Source organism: Scardinius erythrophthalmus (genome assembly GCF_964197995.2).
Source record: "Scardinius erythrophthalmus genome assembly, chromosome: 16".
Classification (NCBI taxonomy): domain Eukaryota; kingdom Metazoa; phylum Chordata; class Actinopteri; order Cypriniformes; family Leuciscidae; genus Scardinius; species Scardinius erythrophthalmus.
Window position 1 is genome coordinate 7,623,443 of NC_138236.1, and position 25,500 is coordinate 7,648,942.

Below are 25,500 nucleotides of genomic sequence, written 5' to 3' on the forward strand. Positions count from 1 at the left end.
TTGAACATTCAGAAATAATGTTTTCATAGCTTAATAGGAACATAAGCAAAACATTCTTAGAAACATTTTTGTTAGCTGTGCTGTTTTTGTTCAAAGAACTGGAAGCAGTTGACACCGGATTGCACCAAGGCCATTTCTGCTTGCACATTCAAGTTTTCATTTTTCCTATTACATAAAAAATAAGGTGGATAGGTGATACGCACATCTGTTCCTGTCGTTTTTATGAATGCAGCATGTATCAGAAAGAAGCCAAGTTCCCAAAACAATCAGCTAAAATCACATTCCTTACGCTTACGAGAGAATTAATATATGACATGGGAGGATGACAATGAGTAAATGAAAGAATTACATTCGGTTGTGAATATGAGGGAAAATAAACGCATTTGAAACACCAACAGGGACAAACTAAGGCCTCTTGCGCGTTACAAAACAGAAGCTCATGGTCCATTTTCTCTTGTGTTGTTATGCTAGCACTTTACAACTACATCTGTTACAAACTTACAAACAAACAAAATTTTAAGTTATCATCTATTTTCTAAATGTATCTTATTGTGAATGATTCCTCCATGCATGTTTCATTTTTAAATCATTTTTGACTATGTAATGTTTAAAATGTCATAACTCGATCTTTGACAGACTTCTCTCTGGTGACGTAAGCCAGACTTTCCCAATCATTTAGTCTGCTTAAACCTCGCCCCTTTCTTCCAATTGAGCGCACGCTCACATTCAGATCTGCCTCCATCCAATCAACAACCGATCGATAGAACCAAGTTCTCGCCCTACAGTTTTCTTTTTCTGTAATCTATTACGCTCGGATATATGTCAAAATGCGGAACAAAAGATTTAAAAAATGTTCATAGCACCTTCAACAACCCCATCTGAAGTAGAAGTGCTCACTTTACAAGAGCGTTAGTGATTGCCACGTGCTGCTATGATCTGGGACGGATGCAGAAAACATGATACGGCGCTTCTGTCTTGTAGCGTGCACTAGGCTTGGGATGGATTCTGTAAATTTAGCAAGACGATCACAGGACAGACACTCTAAAGCAGAAGAAAAGTTCTGCCACGCTCTCCACAACCAAACATTAAAACCGAAAAATACTACAATCTCACATTTCACTCTGAATTATATGACATATGTACAAAATTCTCTGAGAAAAGGTGACCATATGAACGGGGCCGGATGATGTTCTGGTGATGCGGACATGGGGGGGACGTTTCAAACGTGATTGAATCTTACCAGCCTACGGAGCTGTCCTTCGATACATGCGGCACCCTTGAGTGAAAGATCTAAAATCATTTGTACATCGTAACACTACAAGGAATCGATAAACATGTTTTCTCATGCATACAGCAGTAGGTTCTACAGTGGCAGCGTGCGTTCAAAACAATAGTTTACTTCCTGCTCCTGCATGAGCTTCTTGCACCCGGGCAACAAGGGCACCAATCACAAGACAGCATGTGTTTGGAGGCGGGCCAGGCGGTGTGTGGGCGGGGTCACGAGAGGGGGCGGGGTTTAATGAGGGCACGAGTGGCAGCTGTTGTCTCTGTTGTTTGCCATTCTGGGTTTGTATCGTGATGAAATCATGTTCCTGAGTCCTGTTTGTGAATGACAGCAGGAATATGATCCTGATGCCGCACTCCTCAACATCCAGGGTAAGACGGCTCCATGCCACAAATACTGAACAGACATCGGAGGAGACCACGCCCAATTCTTCCATTCACTAGTCCCTTGTTTCTCCATTTGAATTCCTTATTTTCTTACTGGTTTCATTTTCTCATTCATACAAAAGCAGAGGAAAATCCTTACGGAGTTTTGCAGACCAGTTTCGAGGAGTTCTTTTATATTGACGTTTCCCACAGCTGAAACAAACAGACAAAAGACAAAATGAACACATGCTAGTAAATATGACTCATTATTTAACAAAACATCTATTCATATACTCTTCAGAACAAATTCAATTTGTTATACACACAATTGAAGTATTTTAGCTATTAGGTCATCTATATTCTAGTGTACATGTGTCAAACTCTGCTCCTGGAGGGCCACTGTCCTGCAGAGTGCAGCTCCAACCAGCTCCAAAACACCTGCCTGGAAGTTTCTAGTAAACCTGAAGACCATGGCTGTGTCTGAAATCGCATACTCTCTTGAGTAGGTACTTATAAGTAATTACTTGAAGTAATTACTTCATGACTGCTAAAAAAAGTATGTTCTATAAAGTATGAGTGTGTGTAGTATGAATGTTGTCATTATCATGTGGCCTACCAGCGTCCGTTACTGTGTCACTTCACTGCCATTCACAAATCCTCTCCCGTGGCCTCATGGGATAGTAAAGTGTCCATCGTATGCACACTTCAGAATCTCGTTGGAAGTAGTAGGTCATTCGGGTACTTTTTGCCTATTCTTTTGTGAGTACTACTATATAGTAGGGAAGTATGCAATCTCAGATGCAGCCCCTTATTAGCTGGTTCAGGTGTATTTAGTGAGGGTTGAAGCTAATTGTGGCCCTCAAGGAACTGAGGGTACGTTAACACGACAACGATGTACTAAAAACGGAAACGTTTTTTCTGTGTACAGATGGCGACTTTACCAAAACGATCTCCGTTCACACTGACCCACGAAAACAACTAAAACGCTATTATACATGCCAGACAAGTAGTTGGTGATGTCACTTTGCAAAGAAAGACTACGCGCCTGCGCACATAAGCATTCTTTTAGTACAGTGCACATGCCTATAGACACAAATTAAATAATCTATAATTATTTTGTCTGATTTTCATTCTAAGGATGTTAATCTTGATAATACTGTATTATTACTTTGTCTGCAGGGTGAATTTAATCTTCACAAAGCCAGAAACATTCACTGTAATCCCAATTTTAGAATGTTCTCCTCTGATATAAAGTCCCTTTTTACTTATTTTAAGAAAAACCTTTTAAAACAAATACTTTGAAAACATATATCATCCTTGAGTCTGTTGTAAGGAACCTTTAATTTTTCATGATGACAAAATGTTATATTGTGTTGATTTGTGTAATTCCTATAATGATGTCTGTATGCCCCCCCACCCCCCACACTTATTTATTACTGTTAATATCTGTATCCTTTCAATTGCAAAAAAAAAGCCTATAGTAGGCTACGCATGTGGATGACATCACCTTTTTCACAGATTAGTGTTTTTGTAGTTTACACAGAGATGATAAGGGTGTCGTTTTCAAAAACTTGGGACTTTGAAACCCGTTTTTTAAAAGTTTGCGTTTTCAGGCCACCAAAACGCTGTGGTCGTGTAAATGAACAGCCAAAACGCATAAAAAGAATTCTGTTTTTAGTTGAAAATGGAGTCGTGTAAACGGCCCCTGAGTTTGACATCTCTGTGCTAGTGTTGCTGAAAGGAACTTATAGCGGATATACTCTTATTAAATATATGGCCACATTAAAAATAACTGTTTACCTGTTAACCATTAAAAAAACGCAACTCAGACTGCTGAACTCCAGTCAAGCCAGTAGAGATGAAAATAGTGAGCATGCTAATTATGATTATTCTGGTAAAGTGCTAAAAGACGGCTTTTCGAGTGTTTTCATTGAGTTGATCAGTCTTCGTCAAGAACCGCTATACAATTAGATAACACCAAAGCCTGTCATTTTCTTCTTAAGAAAAAAAGACGTTCTTACATTCATTTTCATAACTTCTTTCTTAAGAAGATTTTCGTAAATCCGGCCTCTGAAGTCCTGTCAAGCCAGTCACTATGAAAAAAGTGTGCTCGCTTATTATGATTATTACCGTAAGACGGCCTTTGAGGAGTTTTTGATCAGCGAGTCTTACGCTATAACCAATATACAATCAGATAACACCAAAGCCATTTTTTGCCAAAGTAAAAATAAGATGATCTTAGGAAAATATTTGAGAACTTTTCAAAGAATTGCACTTAGATGAATTCTTAGAAGTTTATTCTACACTTAGAATTCTAACAAATGTCTTAAAGTGCCCCTATTTTGGATTTTTGAAAATGACCTTTCATGTAGTGTGTAACATAGCTCTAAGTGAATGAAAACATCCTGCAAAGTTTTAAATCTGAAAGTGCACCGTATATAAAGTTATTGTCATTCAAAAGTAAGAGTCGACTCTGAGTCAATGAAATGAATAGTTTTTCAAACGAGTCATAAGCCGTTTCGTTGTGATGTCAAGACGAAACATTAGCATATTGCCCGTCCACTTATTGCGCGCACAGACACTAGGGAAAACTTCAACCTCAAACCAACAGCTGATTCCTGTGGATACTGGATAGCATCATGTCGAGAAGACGCTGCGCTCTACAATGTGAAGGTAAAGCCAGTTCCCATTCGTCGTCACCGACGTAACGTCTCCGTTCCCTATTCAGGGAACGAGGGTTACATACATAACCGAGACGTTTTTTTTTCACTGCCCAAGGACGAGCATGTGAAGAATCTGTGGTTAAAATTCATCTTTATCTTTATCTTTATTCATCTTTGTTCATGCTGATGGTGAGGAATTACAGTTGTAACATCTCATAATGTTCCTCAAACTGAGTAGCTTATCACTGAGAAACGTCCTGATCAAGTCATCCTTGCGATGGAGGTTCGGGTTGAATAACTAGTTCTTCCAGTGTTTCATCATCGGACTCGCGCTCGGATTGATATGGCAAAATCGACGTCATTGTTCGTTACTGTGCTTAGTTTACAATGTAGGAAGTCTCAGGACATGCAGACCTGACGTTGTTATGGCAATGGGCATTTTTGTTTTCAACACGCGTGCTGTACGCAGTGGACCAATCACAACAGACTGAGCTGTCTGGCCAATCAGAGCAGAGTAGCTCGCGGAAAGGAGGGATTTAGAGAGATTGATTCATCTGACGAGTCGTTTGAGAATCGTTGAAAATGTGGTGATGTGCAAATGTATATTATGAGAAAATGAAACAGTTTTTTGACCTTTGATGCATGTAAACCTGTTGTAGGAGACTCCAAAACAACATTAGGAAACTTTAAAATAGCATAATAGGGGCACTTTAACTTCTTTCTTACAACGTTTTTGTGAATTTAGCTTACTTGCTACTAAGTGCTTCTGTGGACAGACTATCGTAAAACCTCTAAATATCATGCATGTGCTTCTGTAGCTTCTCTACCACATTATAGTGTAGAAAATGTAGTGTGATAGACCACTGAGAAATAAAAGAGCTAAATCATAATTCTGGGAATTGTCTAAATATTTTGATCCTGAATACCTGCAATGTGCTGAATGACGCTAAAAAGAGGCTTACGTATGATAAGTCTTACCCTGGCACTCTGTCTGTTGGCCTTCCTCTCTTCATCTGGAAGGGGAGGCATGGGGTAGGGGTATCTCCGGCTGGAGGCGATGGAGCCCGTTGAAGAGGTGGGCGATTTGGCCGGTGACAGAGTCCTGTGGGATCAGAGAGATGTGACATTAGTACTGAAGTGTGTGAACTGGATAACAGCGTCAAGATCCAGAACAAACATGGAGCTGTCACCTTTGACCTCTTGAAGAGGTCAGAGGGAGTGTATCCACAGCAAGCCATCATTCAAAATCACTAACTTCATCAGTCCTTGCCACAAAAATACCCACTGGCTCTTACTGGAGAGTGAAGCTGGGCTGATAATGCAAGCACAATGCTGTGCTTTTGGGATGTTTAACGAACAAACATACCCGGCGTCATGTGGGCTTACAAACATGGCGGACATGATGAGGTGATCAGGACCGACACAAATGATCATCATCACAGAGAACATGGCAGCCATCCATTGATGACATCATAGAGTGCAAAAGCGACAAGTTAAGCAGCAGCCGGCATGCAGAGAGTGGACACTGAGTGTGAGAGGGACAGAACCGTGAAGGAGGAATACAATACAAATTTCATACAAACACAAGAGCTTTAACTACAATCAATGAGTCTGGTTTGGTCTTTAGATGTACACACACAGATGCACAAATACAAGAACCTAAACAGAGCACCTGGGTGAATCTCATATTTCAGTCCAAAATCCAAAGAAAAAATTATGTTGAGTAAAACTAATTTTGAACTATCTTTAAATGTCTTTATTTGTATTTATAATGTTCAGATAATGTCACAATGCAACATTATTTGCATTCTGTTGATTTTGGGGTGAAATCTGATCTTGGTTTTGTGATATGATCATATGAAAGGCATGGATACTTGCATCTCATGGTTACTGATGTTTACATCAAATGATTTACTGAATAACAAATGCCTTCCGTCTCCTTCAAAGACAAGTGGTCAGTTATATGACTATATTGGGATGTATGATAGGAAGATTTCTAAGGACAAACATTTAAGATTCATGATTACAAAACTCTGGATGTAAATCTTTGAAATTTTAGAAATATTCATGCACTCCTTTAAAATGTTACATTGCAGTTAAATTTCTACTGTAGCTGTTCATGACACATTGGAATGGAATAATACACGTTTAGAAGATCAAAAAGAAACAAATACATCAAAATGAATGGTTTTGAGAGGATCTGCCAGCGAGTGCTCTTCAAACCCTAACGCTCAGCTCTCATCTCTGAAAAATGATATTTGGTCAGGGGAAAAAAACAACTGAGGAGGGAAACTGATGGATAGGAGACAGATATAATGCAGTCTGATGTTTTTGTACCTAATATAAGGTCCTTCAGTGTTTTTATTCACATCTTCTACCCATTTAGTTACATAATACTCTGATTTGACGCAAGGGGTTAAATACCTGCAGGAGGAGGATGGGGAAGGAGCGATGGTGAACAGAGAGAGAGAGAGAGAGAGAGAGAGAGAGAGAGAGAGAAAGGGAAGGGAGGGGGGAGAAGAGAAAGAACAGAGGAGATAGGAGAAAGAGGAGAAAGAAGGAAGTTGGTAAAAGACAGCAGCAGCACTGACATTCTTTATGGTCCAAGATGCAGGTGAGAGATCAGACAGCAGCTCAGACTACAGCACCTACACAGATATCATATCAAGTTTTTTCGCTTTGGACGAAACAAAACGAAGACTCTGCAAAACACAGCTGCTGTAACATCAGCATCCAATTGACCTTAGTTCACAGAATTTTTTTTTTAATTGTCATCATTTACGTATCCTCATGTTGTTGCAATCCTGAATGACTTTATTTCTTCAGTGGAATACAAAGCAAAATGTCCCTTTACATACAATTCAAGTGAACAGGGAAAGGGGCTTTTAAACAACATGCTGTTCTTTTGAACTTTCTGTTCATCAAAGACCCTGTTTCCACAAAAAATATTAACTGTTTACAATATTGATAATAAAAAGAAATGTTTCTTGAACACCAAATACGCATATTAGAATGATTTCTGAAAGATCATGTCTTGATCAAATAAATGCAGCCTTCGTGAGCAGAAGACTTTAAACAGTAGCGTATATATTCAAATATATATACAATATGTATATAATATATGCATATATTGTTGTTTGGTATCACTGACATCAACCTGGCACAATTCTTCAAGCACTTAGGCTGAATATGTGTATGTGCGTATTAGATTTAAGAGCTATGGCAGAGGTGAAGGTTATCAGTCAATAAAGGATTTCGATCTCTTCCTCATTTCATATGGCCATAGATATCTTGTATAGTGCATTTTGGGCTACTTTGATTATTCTTTTTTAGCTTAACAGCCCCTGGTCACTGAATAGTTTAGTAAAAGCGTCAGAATTCTGTTGACAGAAAGTCATTCAGGTTTGGAATGGCATGAAGATGAGTAAAGCTGAGAGAATGTTTATTTTTGGAGTGAACTATTCCTTTAAATTTAGCAGAACAACTTTTCCACAACCATCAAGCTATTCAACGTTAAAGCACATCACAGAAGTGCAACGCCGCTTGCTAATGCATTTTTGAATGTCTTGCTTGAGTTGAGACTTGAACGAATATTACAAAATAAAGTAGTAGTATTTGTGTAGGTCAGCTGAATGTTGTTCTTTGTTTTAGTTGTGGTCAGTTTGTCACATGCGTTTGAAAAAGGAGAGTTTGAAGTGCAGAAACAAGCGTCAAGCTGAACTCAGAATCTGAGTGTATATCGTGTTCATACAGAAGAAGACGTGCAGGTCAGTTTCGGCGTGCTGTTCGTTCCAGAGATTAAACCAATGCACACATCAATGCACACCAAAAACAAAACAGCATTTACACCAAACACAGAACAAATTCATCTTGGACACACTGCAGTACTGATACATGTCATAGAGTTTAAGACTCCATGCAAAGTCCAACATCCACTCTGTGTTTCCTAATCACTCATTGTACGGTAAAGAAGACATGTCTCTATTTCAATACTAAATCTCTTACTCTGTGGAGTTGGAGCGAGGACGGAACTTCTTTCCCCTGAGCTTCTTACGGGTCCCTGTGATGTTTCCTGCAGTGACAGAGGAGACAAACATGTGATATGAATGCTGAGATTAATCTGATGCAAGCTCTGTCATTTAGAGCTGATGCATTTATGGATGTGTTACCTTGCCATGAGTTGCTCCTGGGTCGTCCGTTTTCACAGACGTCAGAGATGTGCTTGGCATCTGGGATTCTTTCACTCCAAGAGTGAGACAGACCGTTAGATCTTCAGACCAAAGAAGAGAGAAATTGTCTTTTAAATTCCTTAAATGCAGTTACAGAGATTAAAAGGGTTCTGTATGAGGAAAACAAATGGCTGAGACGTCACATGGGTCATTCCTACTTAGCAGTACATTTTAATGTTCCTATCGTGTATGTCTTAATATATTGGATAACATTAAACGTTAAAATCGTTAAACTCACTGTTATTAATGATAGAACTCATATAAGTTAGCTTTCTTTTATCACAATATCACAATTAAGTGAACATGGGATAATTTTTCTCATGTCTCTGGGTGCTGCAAAACTTCTAATATGGAAAACTTGGCAATATATTTTCAAATAAAAGTCAAATTCCTTAATGACATCACCATCATCCAAGTGACATCATGTACTTCTTTAAAGTTCTCTCTTAAATTATAACTACAGTATATTCATATTCAAGTTGCAGAGCTATACTGTGAAGCAGGAATGATTTGCAACACTGTGATGAGCAGAACAAACACACTGAGATGAGTGAGATGAGCATGAGATCATGGAGATGGCACACCATGAAGACACTGACTTACTTAACTTACTGCCTCAGTATTAGTGGTACTAGAGCCTGATAAGACTTTGACAATAACCAAGAGAGAGACAGTTACAGCATTTTGAGCCAACAGCACAAACCTGCAGCGGAGAACTCATCAAGGACGTAATAAAAACCTGGAAGTCTTCAGTAAAAATGACATCCTGTAAAAGGAACTGCACACTTTATCTTAAAGTCTGCGCCAAATAAAACAGGAATTATTTCATACTTTCAAAACACATCTCTCTTTAGGAGATCACTTTAATCTCTCAGTTGTATATCATAGACAGTGATGAGACTAACTCCAGAACAAATGGTGACTTTGGCTCTGGGAAGTTTTAAGTCTTATGCCTAGAAATTATTTTCACAGAAACATCTGAGACAACGTTAATACTTAAAATGAACATAAATGAAAACTCCAAGTTCAAGTCTTTTGACTTTCCTATTTGTTTTTAAAATAAACGTTCCACTATTTGTTAGCAAAGCAGGCAAAGCGATAGCGATGAAGATGAAGATGGAGATGAAGCACACCTGAAGCCGAACAGAGAGATGTTTTGGCTGATGGAGGGGATAGAGGGGGTGAAAGAGCAGGTGTTGATCTGGAAGTGAGACAGGTAAGCAGACCTCTTCTTGGAGCTGCTTCCAGAGTTCGAGCTCACGCCCTGCGGCATGTCACTGTAGAGAGAATCCGCGTCTCCTGGCTTCTTCACGTAATCACCCGGAGGCATTTGACTGACAAACAAAAAAAAGTTTGATCTGAAAACTGGGCTGGGAATATCGACCACCAGCAAAAATATGATCACTTAGGAAAATAAGAACACTACCGATCAAATGTTTGGGGTCAGTAAGTTTAAAAAAAGAAAAGAAATTAATACTTTTATTCAGCAAGGATGCATTAAATTGATCAAAAGAGAAAGTAAAAACATTTATATTGTAACAAATGTTTCTACTGTTTATATTTCAAATAAATCCTGTTTTTTTTACTTTATATTCATCAAAGAATCCTGAAAAACAATGCATCAGTTTCCACAAAAATATTAAGCACAGCAAAACATTAATAATTATAAGAAATGTTTCTTGAGCAGCAAATCAGCATATTAAGATCATGTGACACTGAAGACTGGAGTAATGATGCTGAAAATTCAGCTTTGCCATAACAGTTAGTTAAAAATATATATATATTTCACAATATTACGGTTTTTGCTGTATTTCTGATCAAATAAATGCAGCCTTTGTGAACATAATAGATTTCTTTCAAAAACATGAAAAAATCATATCTACCCAAACTTTTGAACGGTAGTCTGCATGCCAAAATGCAGGGTAAAGTGCTTGTTCAAATTCTTAATCCAAAAGTATGAGCATTAATAATAGCCTTAGAAATAATTCAAAACTTTCCACTCCTTCACACAACTCATAAAATGAAGAGAAAGCTGGACAAACCGACAGAATCTTCGATGTACATCAGATTCAACATACTGACGCTGTCTGTAGCTCCTTAATGGGGAGAGCGGAAAAAACACAATTAACAAAATAAACATCAAGAGAAAAATCATGATAAAATTACAAATCTACAGTATGTATGTACAATTCCAGGTTAAAGGGACATTTCACTCAAAAATGACAGTGTCTTCATTTACTTACCCTCATATTGTTCCAACACTGTATGTTATGATTTTTCAGTGAAAGAAAGTCAAGTTTGGAACAACATGAGGGTGAGTAAATGATGACTGAATTTTCATTATTGGATGGACTATCCCTTTAGGCAAAGTTTAATAATGTTTTCAGCTAGTGAGATATCATGTGACTCACTTATATCCCCACACAGAAATGCCTAGAATCAGTGCAAGGACCAGGATGGAGCCAGCAATGGCCCCGATGATGATGTTAGTAGTTGCGATGCCTGTCAGAGGAACAGAATGGTTAATCTGTAGCCATGGCAACTAGCAGACAACACTGACCTGCAATCATCTGGACAAAGCAAAACTAATCTGGATGTAAAAATGATTCATTTTTATGTTTGATTTAGCATTTTGTTTGTTTTGTCCGATTGACCGCATGACAAAATCAATCTGAAATAAAGACAGACAGAGACAGGAACTAGAAAAAAGATCGAGATAAGACTTTCTTTTTACGGAGGCTGTATGTTAAAGGCATCCATACAAATCAAATCCATGACACAGGGTATATGACGAGGTTTATAACAACACAGCACAGCAGATAAACACTGTTAGCTTTCATTCAGACAGAAACACAGAGGAATAATGGGGTGAGTGAACGACAAAACGACAGAGAAGAAACAACCAGAAACAACAACTCAAATCTAAACTCACTGTCACTCCAGCAAAAGACATGAGCCTGTCCACAAAGAACGAGTGCGTATAAACAAAAGCCATGAAACAGAAAAATAAATTAAAAGCGTGTGAAATGTGTGAGTGGTGAATGAACTGTTGAACATGCATATGATAGAACAGAAGAATAACAGACTAATGAAAAATGAAATAATTATATCTTGATATCCTTTTTTTCTTTCTTTCTTTTTTTTTTTTTTACACATTTAATAACAGGAACCATCAAATTTAGCCCAACAGCCCAAACCCTAACCAAAATATTTAATGTAAGAAATAATCTGATGTAAAATATCTAGTAAATAATCAAGAAATTCTATGCTGTTGACAAAATAAATTAAAATGATAAAATCCTTCAGTGCGTTAATATTGCTGGTGCCACGGTTTCATGTTGTGCTTAAGAAAGCATCTTATCAGTGGTACAATCGCTGTAATGCACTGCATCACATGGCTTATTACTTTAATTTTGACATATGTTATTTGTTTTATAGAAATGACCTATGAAATATGTTCAGAAATGGCACCTCTTCTGATTCTTGCAACTTTGGTAATGAAGAGTTCAAACTTGCTGGAGCATTTACACATAACCACCATGTCTTCTGTCATCAGCTTTTTTGTAATGCGTGCTGGTAAAGGATCTCTGAGTAGTGGAACTGTGACTGGTTCTGTGTGAAGTCTAAGGGAAAGAGGAGGTTTGGCCTACCTGATGTTTTGGCTGTGGGACGCACCAGCAGGTAACTCAAAGGAGAGGTGGAGTTACAGTCCTCACCTGCCCAGCCCAGGTCACACACACACCTGAGCTCATTACTGCACACCTACAACACACACACACACACACACACACACACACACAAAGATACCACAGTATTGTTCAGCAGCATTTCAGCTAAATCTTTTGCTTTCAGAATCAGAACATGCAGGGACTTGAATCAGTGTATTGTTTATTTACATATTAGGGGCATTAAACACACATTTAGCGTTAAACAAAAAAACGGCCTTTAGAGGAGTTCAATCCGACCCACACCATGATTTGAGAAGAAAATAAAATTTGATTTAGGCTATTTAAAAGTTACTTAAAATGTTTGTTTTAATTGAATTTGGATAAATTATTATTCTCTTCTTCTTATTATTATTATTATTCTTATATTCATAATATATTTTATATAATATATTTAACTATACACATTTTATGTTTTTTTTGTGTTTTTTTGTCAAAATGTATTTTTAGCTTTGTTCAATTGCATGTTTTAGGTCATATCATCATTTCAACTGAAGCTGGATCAGTGGGTGACACAACTGTCCCCGTTCACACCACACATAATCTCTCACCCCATGTCCGGAGCAGATCACCCTTTCATTGGTGCCAGGGCACGTGCTGAAGTTGAACTCCTGCACTGGCAGGCATTTGTGGTTAAAGCAGATGCGATCCGTCCCACATGCCGTTCCGTCCTCTACGTATCCCAGATCAGTGTCGCCGTCAATCAGCACATGCCCTCCACTGAAACATTCACACTTACTTTAGGAAAATGAATCAACACATAGAAACCTGAAGTGAGTGTCTCTGACTGTACCTGCAGTCCAGTGAGGCACTGTGCTGGGCCACAGAGAAAGAAGTCAAACCTCCCTGTAACTCTCCTAGTCTGGGTGCTGGAGAAATGTTGGAGCAGAGCAGGTATCCACAGTTTACATCCCTGAAAACACACATGTGCACACTTTTTAATCTCTGTTCAAAGTTAAATGATCTTACACATCCTTGACATGCTTTAATGACTTATCTCAAATGTGATCACTACTAGTAATTAAAATAATCTTACTTAAAACAATATTACTTTAACTCCTGACTACTGCAGATTCATTTCGGGCCGAATGCAATGATTTGACCAACATTTTTTTGGTCCTGAGACTTCCACAGAAGATATATGTACATGTTTTATTATTTAGACCACTTCTATTATTGATTGCTATCAGGATGTGTAGAGAGTTTTAACCAGTATAACAAAAAAAGTTTTTTTTGTGTGTTGTTTTTTAATTAAATAATATTTTACCCTACCTCTAAGTGTAATTTTATATACATGAACCTGTCATGGAAATTCATTACCCATTACTTTCATGCAGTAACCTCTTATGCCGGTCAAACTCACTGTTTTTTACACTGAATCCAGGTGTCTCTGTCACGTCCACAGTTGCCCTTCTCTGTGCCCTCAATGTTGAGCTTCTCATAGCAAAACTTATCAGCCGATGTTGCTTCTTTTAAAACAAAAACATCAGATCATAATCACACCAGAACCACACACCAACAACAAAAAATATATTTCAAACAGCAGGAAGTGATGTCACACCCACCAGTTTTATTATCGTTAACTATAACTATTACGTTAACTATTAACTTATAAAAGTATAAAAAGTAGTTTTTAGTGATTGAATATATATATATATATATATATTAAATGAAAGACTTAGATAAAAATACTAAATTTTGCATTAGCAGCTAACTTCAACGTCAAACTGAAACTGAAAGCTAAATGGAAATATAAAAAAAAAAACTAACAAAAATGACAAAAGGACATAAATGACTAAAACTAAAATGAAAACTAAAAATATAAAATAAAAGCAAATTCAAAATATAAATAATACTCTAATAGTATATAAATAATACTAAAGTAACTGTCACTTACTCTCTCCCCAGAGGTACTTGCACTGCCTGTCCTTGGTTTTGCATCTGCCATTGAAACATCTTCCCTGAAATGAGATCAAATGAACAAAAATAGGTCACATAATATAAATTGTAACTATATTAAGAATTTATTTCATATTTAAAAACGCACTTGGTCTTTCTCACATGTGTACCCATCCATCTTGTGCAGGTTTGGAGGACACTGTAAAAAAAATATATTAAGTTATTTACACTATAAATATAACATATACCATTAAAAATTCTTCAGTACAGGAAAGTAAAAGAGCATGTTTATATTGTCACACTATCTGCTATTTTTAAACGTATGCAGTATGCACTATATAGTTCATATGTCATATGCTGGTCACCGTGATTTTGCCAAGTAAGACATGTTTCTGAATCAACATATTTTGTTGACCCTGGAACAACATTTCTGTCTGATAATTTAGTCCTAGCCCTACCCCTACCCATAACTTCTCCCTAAAATCAGAGGGAAATGAGATGTAACATTTATAACACTGATGTATAAGCACCTAACCCTGGTTGTAAACCTAAACTTGACATAAACTGGCAAACTTGTCAAATCTGATTGGTTGATTGGAATGTTGTTCCAGGATAGACTCTGTTGTATTAGTCCATTAATTCTACTGCTGTAGGATGTGTTGTGCCCTCACCTGGCTGGAGTTCCCAGTGCACATTTCCGGTATGTCACAATCATTGACAGCCTCACGACAAATTACACCCATAAACTCCAGCTACAGACACAGCACAAAGATCATTAAAAATCACACAAACAGAAGGCTGCAGATTTTTCTTGTACGACTCAGCGCCTACCTGGCAGTTTTTACAACAGAGACCATCACTGCATTTGGCTCCCTGCGTCAACATACATTTCTTGCAGCAGTTTTCCCCTTCTCTAGCACACTCCTGCATAGAGACAGAAGAAGAAAAAAGAAAAAAAAGAAACAGATTACATAAGCAGAGTCAGACTATTGTGATCATGATGTTGATGTAAGATCACTCACGGCTGGGCTTCCACAGTCACACTCCTCTCCTGCCTCCACAAAACCATTTCCACACTCCGGAGGATCCAAGAGCTACAGAAGATAAAATAAAAATAAAAAAAGTGAGAGAAAAAAGAACTCTGTTATTTTGCACCATTTATTGCACTAATATTATTTCACATATATTACTTATTTTCATATACTAGTGCTGGGCATCGATTAATCGCATCCAAAATGTATATATAATATGTATATGTAATTTTGTATATATAAATACACACATATGCATGTATATATTTAAGAAATATTTGCATACCGTATTTATACATATTTTATATTATGTATAAATAACACATTTTTCTTAAATATATAAATGCATGTGTGTGTGTGTGTGTGTATTTATAAATTCAAAATAATTATACACAGTACACATTTTAATATATTTTAAAATGTAATTTATTGCTGTGATGACACTGCTCCAGTCTTCACTGTCACATGATCCTTTAGAAATCATTCTAATATGCTGAAATATTTCTTATTATTATCATCAATGTTGAAAACCGCTGTTTAATATTTTTGTGGAAACCATGACACATTTTTCTCCACATATTCTTCGAACATTAAGTTCACAAGAACAGCATTTATTTTAAATATCATTTTTGGAATATAAGCATTTACAGTCACTTTTGATCAATATAATGCAAATTTCTTTAAAAAAACTTCCTGAATGAAAGTGTACGTATAAAACTTTGTGAAAGAGCATTCCAATTTTGTGGAAATCTGTGGCACTTTGTTTGAAGTTCTGTGGGTGCAGATTCTATGTGGGCTTAGTGGTGTGCTAAGGAAAATAAATGCTATGAACTCAGACAGAATTGAAGTGGGTTTACCTTTGAAGGTTTGTTGAAGAGACACGCACCACCTCCACTGTTCAGAAAATCATGAAACTCTTCCACGTTACAGTCAGAAAATCTCTCGGGTAAGTAGAAGCTGTTACAGAGAACCACAAAGCACAAGAGTCATAATGCCTAATTTTCTTTGATTAATACAGCAGCTGAAACCATATTTTACAGGCTATAAAAATGAGTGTTTGTAACACTATCAAATTCACATTGAGCTTATACTGAAAAGCAACTATTCTTACCTCAGTAACCACGTTTACATGCACATAATTCACATTTACTGCGCAAAAAATTTACAAGCAGATTCTTCACTACTCGCGTATGGAAATACTGGAAGTGCTTACCAGTAGAGGATTTTTATTTTATTTTTTTTGGCCATGTGTAGATGTAAATGAATATGAATATGAATATTCCAATCCCAAATAAAAGTATAGCATTTCTGATTATTACAGGGAAATGCCTTATGCAGATTGGTTTATGGCAAACTTAATCAAAATGATTATGTAAACGTGGTCACTGTTGTGGAAAAGTTTTAACAGGGCATATTACTGCTAAAAATGATGGTCTCGGGATAGAAAATAGGTTTAACATGAACTGGTCACGCTGAATGCTGTCAGTGGCTATTGACTCGGTTTCATTCAGACCAGCAGAGGGCAGGACTCAGACTAACAAACAAAACACACCATACAAACACAAGGACCACAACAACCAAATTGGGTGAAAATGGAAGAATCTGTCAATTCCCTGTCATGTGTTTACAGGCAGATCTTGACCTTTTAAATATGATGGATGTGCTGTGTATTGCATTATATATATATAACAGTTGCTAATTGTAGAATCTGTGTATTTATATCTATGCTCTAAAACCAGGATTCCCAAATTTATTTGCCAGCCGAACCCCTTTGGATTAAATATTTACTTGAAGTCCCCCTGAGATTTTAAATCAATATTTCAATAATTTAACACGTTTGCATGTTCATGGTTCTCTGATGTCGGTTAATGGTCACAGTACATGCAGGGAAAATAAAATATGTCATCCTTTCATTTTGATTGATTTCTTAAAAAAAAGTATTTATTCATAATGACTTATTTTTATGATTTAATTATTTTGTAATCTTTTAATTAACTCACAAACCCCCTGCAGTTCCTTCATAGTTTCCGAACCCTAGTTTGGGAAACCCTGGTCCAAATAAATTACCCAAATCACTCTCTTTTTAGGCGAATCCTCTCAGATTCTGATGACACTTTCATAGCTTTTGCTATCCATCCACTACACCCTCCCTTTGATGTAAATCACAATTTTTTCCACTTGCAGGTGTGGCTGTATGGTTAAATCGTACAGTATCAGGAGAACGCTGAATACTGCTTAGCCTGTACCAGCCGGGTCGCTGCCCTCAATATCCTGCAGAGATCTTTGCGAAGCAGTAAGCACTATTCCAATCTGTAACAATCTGCAACAATGCAGTTTCAGGAAGCTTTAACCGCAGGCTGCAAATCAATAAGTGCATTTCTCACATTATGCCTTGTACAAATGGTTACTCTTCATTTACCAGACGCTGAGTGTGTTCCTGGAATATCAGGGCACCTTTTCTTACCTGCTCGAGCATTGGTAATTAATTTTAAAGTGTTGCAGACATTTTCACAGGATTTTTAACAGCAGGAAGACAAACTTAAAGGGGAAAAACAGAGAACACAACATATCCTGCCACATTAACACTGGAGTTAGTGGATCAGATCGGACATGCAGGCTGCACGGAAAATAAAACTCATCAAAACATCTATCAATGGAGAGACAGATCAACATGAGCGTGTCTGTCTGAAAGGCCATTGATACTGGTGTTAATAACATGAGCCGTGAGAGTGTGCTGTAGCTTTCAGGAAATTATGGATATATACATCAAAAACAACCCAACTACAACATATATATGTGCATGTTGGAACCAGAGGACTTTCTCATACTCAGAAGTTTGGACTTTTTGTCCTAATAGTCCCATATTCTCCTGATAGTGAGAAAGAGCTTAGCTTAGTGTGGTGATTACAACACTTTTTCTCTCAGTTTATGAACTTCTACAAATGATATTCAAGTTTGAAGGAGTTGTGGAAATGTTTGCATTGATTTAAAAAAAGTGAATGACTAATAAATGTGTTCTGAAACATGACTTGTGAAGAGAAGAAGTCTTTTTTGAGAAGCTAAGCACACAGCAAGACGGAGGGTGAACACACACTGAGAGTGCTGGTGTGAATTTCAGCTAACGTCCTGTCAGTAAGCCATTACATATATCAGATGACAGGTTTTAGTCACTTTTGTCATCATAATTCTTATTATATAATTGTATTAAGAAAGAGTTTTGTGTTTGAGGGTAGACTGTGTGTGTCTCACGCAGGCTTTATGACATTAGGCATTAGCGTGAAATCATGATTGTTCTGTTCTGAGTGTGAATGACTGCAGACAGTTTTAAACTGTTTAAAGGGGTTATATCACGGAAAATTAGTTATTATATACTATATGTTTCAGAACTCAACACCTCCTCTACATTCCAAAAATATATATTTTTAAACTATGCTGCAAAAACAGCAAGTTATGAAATTTCCATGGTTATTATAACCACACAAGGATGCCAATGTGTTCATCTACTTTATTCTGGCACATTTTTTGTTTGTTTTTTGCAAAAAGGCTTTTATTTAATAATGGGCTAGTTCAAACTATATTGGACCTAACAACAAATCCCCCAAAAAAATGTTTAGGGGGCAGAGAGAGGGTGAAAAATACTGAAAGACCTTAGCTAATATATAATATTATATAATTATATAATTTAAAAAGATTAAAAATGCATGATATGACCCCTTTAAAATGAGAGAATCCCAAAAATCCCCTCTTGATGAAACATGTCCCACTATGAGCTGTCGGCCGAATTAAAAACCAGGGAAAAAATTTAAGAGAGCACACAGGAAACTGCAGAATGTTCCAACATAATGCACTTCCACCATATTGCACTCTTGACTGAATAAAATTAAGGCCATAATGCTATTAGATGGAGTGAGGGGGGCGAGGCTGAAGTGACTCAGCAGCTGACTGGTCGACAGGACACGAGCGAGTAGCATGACACAGCCAAGCGTCTGCTCACCTGCTGTCCCATTCGGGAACAAGGGGAAACGCAAAAGGTATTAAAACACATGGATAAAGACAAACCAACACACACAGACGCACACTGTGACATGAACAAACACTTATCACATCACACTTATCTGATCACCTCACATCACGGCATTTCTCGCATGACCATTGTGAACATTTTTGACTATTTTAGGCATAAATACTAATTATCAGTTGTGCTTTGCTACATCTGATCATTCGATTTTTCACTTTGACACTGACATCACGGTTTGTGAATATTAAGATTACTTAAAAAGATCCAGGATGAATTTGAATCATGAACAGTGAAATGTCAGTGTCCACATGTGAAATGTCGTGGCTGAATCAACATCAATAGCAATCAATAGCCAAAAATAGAAAATTGGACTAATATGATCAATAACACTTTCTCATTCTCATTAAATGTTGAGGATATTGTGTTCTAATTTTACACAGGAGTTCATTGATCAGTCTCACAAAAACATCTTATTTTACCCTAATATCAAAAAACAAAACAAACAAAAAAAACAACAACAATTATATATATATAAATATATATATATTCAGTAGATATATATTAAATATATATATATATATTTAGTATATATATATATATATATATATATATATATATATATATATATATATATATATATATATATACACAAACAGGAATAAGAATTAGGTTATTTTTGGTATTACAGTAATAAGAATTGATTATAGGGTGAAATGCGATTCTGAAATGTGCATATTTTGTGGAAGGTTTTGTGAGATTCACCCTCACAGACTGTACTGCTAATCTGCCCACCCATCAACAGTCTGTGAGGTTCCCATGAAAATGAAAACAAGACGACACAGATATGAATAAGCACCGAGACAGATGAATTGAGATGCCAAATTATTTACTGCCACCTAGTGGACTTTCATGAGAAATAGCATTTAAATCTGTCTCAGTTTCTTACTTGCTGCCAGTTAACAACATCTGATGTGACAGAAAGCGTTATGGATCAGCGAGTGGCACAAATTTCAAACACTGTTACTTTGACTACATTTAATGTAACGTTATTAAAGCAACAAAACACAGGAACACAGACTCAGCACAAAGCATGACAGGCTGTTTTAGTAAGACTAATATGCATTTCCAATAGGGTCTCAAAACTTAAGTGAGTTATGTGTGTTAGGAGATCTGGGAAATCTGCTTTATTAGAAACTTACCCAACATCATCCATTATGCAGCCAGACCATTTATCTTCACACTTGCATTCCCCTGTGTGGAAAAGACGGATTACAGTGGAAAATCTATGAGAGTCTGTATGTGTGAGTACTCCTGTGTTTACTGCCAGAGTACACGCATGAAAAATATAAAGGTTAGAATAAGAAATGAGAACACTCACCATTTAAAATGCGTTTCTTATCAGAAAAGATGCCGATATTTTGTCCCAGTGACTGAGCGAGAGTTATGGCCATTTCCTTTCCATACTAACAAATCAGAAAAAAACACCCAACTAAAATACCTTTTATTCTGACAAAATTTTCATTACTTAAAAGCATCTTCCATAACCACAACCACAAACCTCATTGACTCCGCCTCCTTTAGTAAGCGAGCAGACTCCGCCCATGTATGAAGCTCCTCCCCAGTTGCTATGGAAACGGTTGCCCCTGGAGGCAGACAGAAAACTCATTAGAAATGTCCTTTCACTTGATCATAAAAATAATGTCTGCTGTGTGTATGTGTGTGTGTGTTTTCTTTATAACTCACGAGAAAAGGTGAACGGAGTCACACTTTTCTTTAATAAAGTCTCTTCGGTACTTCATAAACTCCCGTAATGTCACCATGGGGTCATCGTTGATGTTAAACCTGTTGTCAGCCGCCCACGTTTCCATTGCAACCAAGACAATTCTAGTGTTGAGTTGCTCTTTGAAATACTGAAGATACAAAAAGAGTATGTCTTTATTAACAACAGGTGAATAAAGAATTGCATCTCTTCCATGTAATTCTGAATCCAAAGGACACGTGTGACGACTGCAGAATGATGGATCTTTTTCTTTCTAGAGCTCATTTTGACATAATGAACAACAGGCTGAAGCAGCCAAATGCCAGCTGTCTCTCATGAGAGAGAGAGAGATGGAGTAATGTTTATGGGACTGTCAAGGGCAGACAGACTGACAAAAAAGCAGATAAAGCCGCTCATGACAAGAGTGTCAGCCTGCTCTATTAGTCTTGAGAAACTGATGAGGATCAGCTTTCTGCAGTTATAATATTATCTGTTTATTTGTTCTTCTGGGTTCAGACCACAATATCAGCCTGATTTTGGCACGATCCATTTGACGTATATGAAGGTAAAACAGTAGCAAAACTCGAGAGCATGTAAATGTGAATTTGAGAACTTGTACAATAAATATTCGTACTTGTACATGAACATTTACACTCACAGCCCCAATGTGAAAACCTGTAAAATAAAAATCTGAAGTTGAATGTTGAAATTTGCACTCGCAGATAATAGTCACAAACCTGTATTCTGAATCTGAAGCTGCAGACAAGTAGACACAAATGTGTAAAATGCCATTCACAGAAATACAACGACAGACACAAACTTGTAATATATATTTTGCGTTTAATCTTACGTTCACATTCGCTGTACTTCCTCAAATAGGCACTTGCAACTTCTCAAATCTGTCACTGCAATTTCAAATTTCGCGCCTTGACTTTTGCTACTCTTTTCGCGATATATCAGGTGCAAAACTAACTTGTGCACTTGAAACTCAGAAGCGGTGAGAGAGAAAGGGGGGCGGGAGGAGGGGGGGTCAAAGGAGACGTTTTATTGGTTGGCACCTAGCCAATGAAATGGGAGTTCGATGATGTCACGAAACCCGCGTGCACTGAAACACTAACATGGCTTAATGCATTAGACTGATATTAAAATAAATAAACGATATTATCAAACTCAGTAGACACAATGCTAATGCATACTACAGAAAAGTAGATGAGCACAGAATATGACGTAAAACATATGACGTATGCCATATATATTTGCCATATCTGGTATATATATACCATAGACTGTAGGCTAAAAGACACATACACACACACACACACACACACACACACACACACACACACACACACACACACACGTACGTATATATATAATTTATTTATGTTTTGTTTGTTTTTGTGTGTCCAACAGTTAGGCTAGGGTGAATATTTAAAACATTTACATTTTTCCAAAGCGACTTACATTGCATTTCAAGGTATACATTTTACATTCTTATCAGATAATTTAGGTGCATTTTCATATTGCAATGGAATTGGCATATATATAAGCAAATGTGTGTTCAGTGCAAATAAACTCGCTGCCTGTGTTTTATTAATAAAGTAACAAATTATGTGTTTTTTTATTGTTTTTAATTTTTATTTTATAACTGTTGGTCCATTAAGCCTCATTAAGTGTTTTCTTGGGTTCGAGGAAAACGTACAATTAAACGCGTTGCGTTCATATTCTGTGCTCATTTTTTTTCTGTATGCTTTATGGTGTTTCCTGAGTTTGGTCTTTTAATACCACTGTCTCAATTAAACGCGTTGCGTTCATATTCTGTAAAACTATTCCAGTAAAACTAATGATATTTCATAAAAATATTTTCCAAGCGTTTTAAAAAATAGCTGATACATAAGCATAAATGTTTTCATTGTGGCTGGCGTTGTTCATTGGTGAGGCATCGACCAATAAAATGACTTCATTCCGACCCCAGCCCCGCCCCCGACTCTGCTCTCTCAAGTCTGCATTTACAAGTGCACGAGTGAGTTTTGCTACAGGCATATCGCAAAAAGAGTAGCAAAAGTCAAAGCGCTAGGATTTGAAGTTGTACTGCCAGATATGAGAGGTTGTGAGTGCCGACTTGTGGTTGTACAACGAAACTGAACTAAAGCACAAAGATAAATGTGTAGTACACAATTGTGCCTGTCATTTTGTTTATGTAAATGACACTTTACACATTTGTAACTATTAATCTGCAACTTCGAATTCAAAACACAGGTGTTCTGAGTATTGTCTGTGTGTGCAAATCGATAGATGCAGCTTTTCACATCAGAGCTGCAAGTATAAATTTCAACTTACAAATACAAATATTAATTTTACAAGCTCTCACATTCAAATTAGCAAGCTCTCGAGTTTTGCTACTGTTTTACCTTCATAGACGTAGGGTGTCGTATGTGCATGTGGATGCAAGAATCGATAGTTTTATCTCATTCCAATCATTTTATCGTATTTTAGCATAGTGGACGACCACCAATGCCGCATTTGTAATGCTTCACAACATCCCGACAGAAGCATGGATATTCTGTCCTCCACAACAGGTTTAGTCACATCTGTGACGTTGACCAATTGGAGCACAGAAGCTATTGCGTACATAGCTTTCAAACATGGCGAAACGAAAGAAAGACAATGGTATTGATGCTGCTAGGTGGAATTATGCAATGGAGGAAAAGCAATGGCAACAATAATCCTGCCTTTATGATGTTTACTCAACGGACTACCATGACAGAGTGAAAATAGATAAATACTGGCGAACGATAGCGAAGGCGCTTCAGCTACCCGGTGAGTACGCCGCTTTGGTAGCCATTCTCGCTAGTTCCGCCTTCTCGAAGACATCACACAAGTTGTTAAAGATGGCAAGCGATGACTGGTCGTTATATCTGGTTGTGATATGTTTCTTGTCCGACACAACAAGGATTTAGGAGTCAAAATTGCATAATCATACTCAGTGACTATCTGACATTTTGATTGTGTAGTCTGAACCCGGCATAAAACCATACATAATTAAAATAAATAAAAAAAGACTTTTAAATGTATATAATATGAGCAACTTACCAGATCAGCCATATTTACAACAGACTTGGCATAGTTGTTTGTTTGTCCAACGGAAAGGCGATGCTTCTTGTACTGGGGGAAAATGAACATGAATGCATAATAAAATTAATGTATTACAGCCATAAGAAAAAAAAACAAAACAATGATAAATTGCATAGAACACTGGACTTGATCATCTAGGTTGGTTAATAATTAGGTCAATCATGGACTGTCATTCATCTTACCATTAAATGATCATTTATGACCATCAGCTCTACATATTTGGTCTCATCTGCAACACTCCGTGGATTTCGCGATATCTGTGTAAGAAATTTGACATTGTGCATTATTTTCCTGTAGTTTAAGGCTCTGATGAGTTCTGAGATAGTGACAAGGGATGAGATCTGGAATCAATTCCAAATTCAGGATTTCTGGTTCCCTTATGATTACATGAATGATTCTTTGAGTAGTTCTGAAGAAGAAATAAACAATTAAAAAGTGTGGAGAGTAATCTTAATGCATTCAATACTATCAGCAGCCTGTTATGAACTCTTAACAAAGCATAATAATTCAAAAATAACTTTTAATTCCAAAAAAACAATGTATCACACGTTCAGTCTGACATGCACCAACACAATTTCACGACAACAGCAAAGTTTAAAGTGGTACAGATGTGCATACTGCAATATTATTCACATTTTGTTATAGCGTTCCATCAACATAATTAGAAGAAAGCAGAATAAACATACATCCTTCTAGTCGAATATTTTTTTTAAAAAAGGAACCTGTTTTGAATTAGAACTGTTCTCGACTCCCAAACCTAGTGACAAACATGTTTCATATCATCACCCTTCAGCATGCAAGACATGGTTACTGCAGAGGAACAGCTGATCTATACATTACTGCCATACAGCCCTGCTCTAAATATTTCATGAGAGGAGCCGAGATGGTGAGAAAAAGATAGACAGACGAAACAGAGAGAGAGAGAGAGAGAGAGAGAGAGAGAGAGAGAGAGAGAGAGAGAGAGAGAGAGAGAGAGAGAGCAGAACTTACAACAGCATTGAAATCACATCAGAATGTATGCTCAGAAACACACAATGTCCCACAAGTGTTTTGAACACAGTACACACACCTGTCTCTTTTTCCTCCTGTGGGCGGCACTGAACAGTGGAGGGTTCTGGAATGGTGATTCTGCCAGATGAACTTAAACAAACATTAACTATCAGTATGGACAGTTGAACACAGAGTGTACACAAACTAAACTAACTAATTTTGCTTTATTAATGATCCCCCATGGACCCTGATTTATAGTGTATACATGCTATATATATATATATATAATGGTTGAAACCTGAACAGGAGAATGGTCCATACCTGCAGATATGAAGTCCTCTGGGGCGTCCAAACTATGAGACTGATAAATCATGTGCACATGAACCTCCTCCTACATAGAG

General features: G+C 37.1%; 1 protein-coding gene across 1 annotated transcript in view; it reads right to left on the reverse strand.

Moving 5' to 3' along the window:
- Window positions 1–1,767: 1,767 nt before the first annotated feature.
- The window catches only part of adam22 (ADAM metallopeptidase domain 22), a gene marked incomplete at its 5' end in the record, with an annotated part of 67,792 nt that continues 44,059 nt past the window's right edge, over window positions 1,768–25,500 (reverse strand). The window contains 26 exons of the mRNA XM_081388474.1: window positions 1,768–1,863; window positions 5,292–5,415; window positions 6,651–6,737; window positions 8,319–8,385; window positions 8,483–8,583; window positions 9,676–9,876; window positions 10,585–10,638; window positions 10,954–11,044; window positions 12,193–12,304; window positions 12,819–12,987; window positions 13,061–13,180; window positions 13,631–13,736; window positions 14,165–14,228; window positions 14,315–14,365; window positions 14,838–14,918; window positions 14,998–15,090; window positions 15,189–15,260; window positions 16,055–16,154; window positions 20,415–20,466; window positions 20,594–20,678; window positions 20,774–20,858; window positions 20,959–21,125; window positions 24,068–24,139; window positions 24,292–24,366; window positions 25,179–25,249; window positions 25,421–25,490. Coding sequence (XP_081244600.1) covers window positions 1,843–1,863; window positions 5,292–5,415; window positions 6,651–6,737; window positions 8,319–8,385; window positions 8,483–8,583; window positions 9,676–9,876; window positions 10,585–10,638; window positions 10,954–11,044; window positions 12,193–12,304; window positions 12,819–12,987; window positions 13,061–13,180; window positions 13,631–13,736; window positions 14,165–14,228; window positions 14,315–14,365; window positions 14,838–14,918; window positions 14,998–15,090; window positions 15,189–15,260; window positions 16,055–16,154; window positions 20,415–20,466; window positions 20,594–20,678; window positions 20,774–20,858; window positions 20,959–21,125; window positions 24,068–24,139; window positions 24,292–24,366; window positions 25,179–25,249; window positions 25,421–25,490 — 2,391 coding nt within the window. The 3' untranslated portion in view covers window positions 1,768–1,842. The remainder of the gene's footprint in view (window positions 1,864–5,291; window positions 5,416–6,650; window positions 6,738–8,318; window positions 8,386–8,482; window positions 8,584–9,675; window positions 9,877–10,584; window positions 10,639–10,953; window positions 11,045–12,192; window positions 12,305–12,818; window positions 12,988–13,060; window positions 13,181–13,630; window positions 13,737–14,164; window positions 14,229–14,314; window positions 14,366–14,837; window positions 14,919–14,997; window positions 15,091–15,188; window positions 15,261–16,054; window positions 16,155–20,414; window positions 20,467–20,593; window positions 20,679–20,773; window positions 20,859–20,958; window positions 21,126–24,067; window positions 24,140–24,291; window positions 24,367–25,178; window positions 25,250–25,420; window positions 25,491–25,500) is intronic.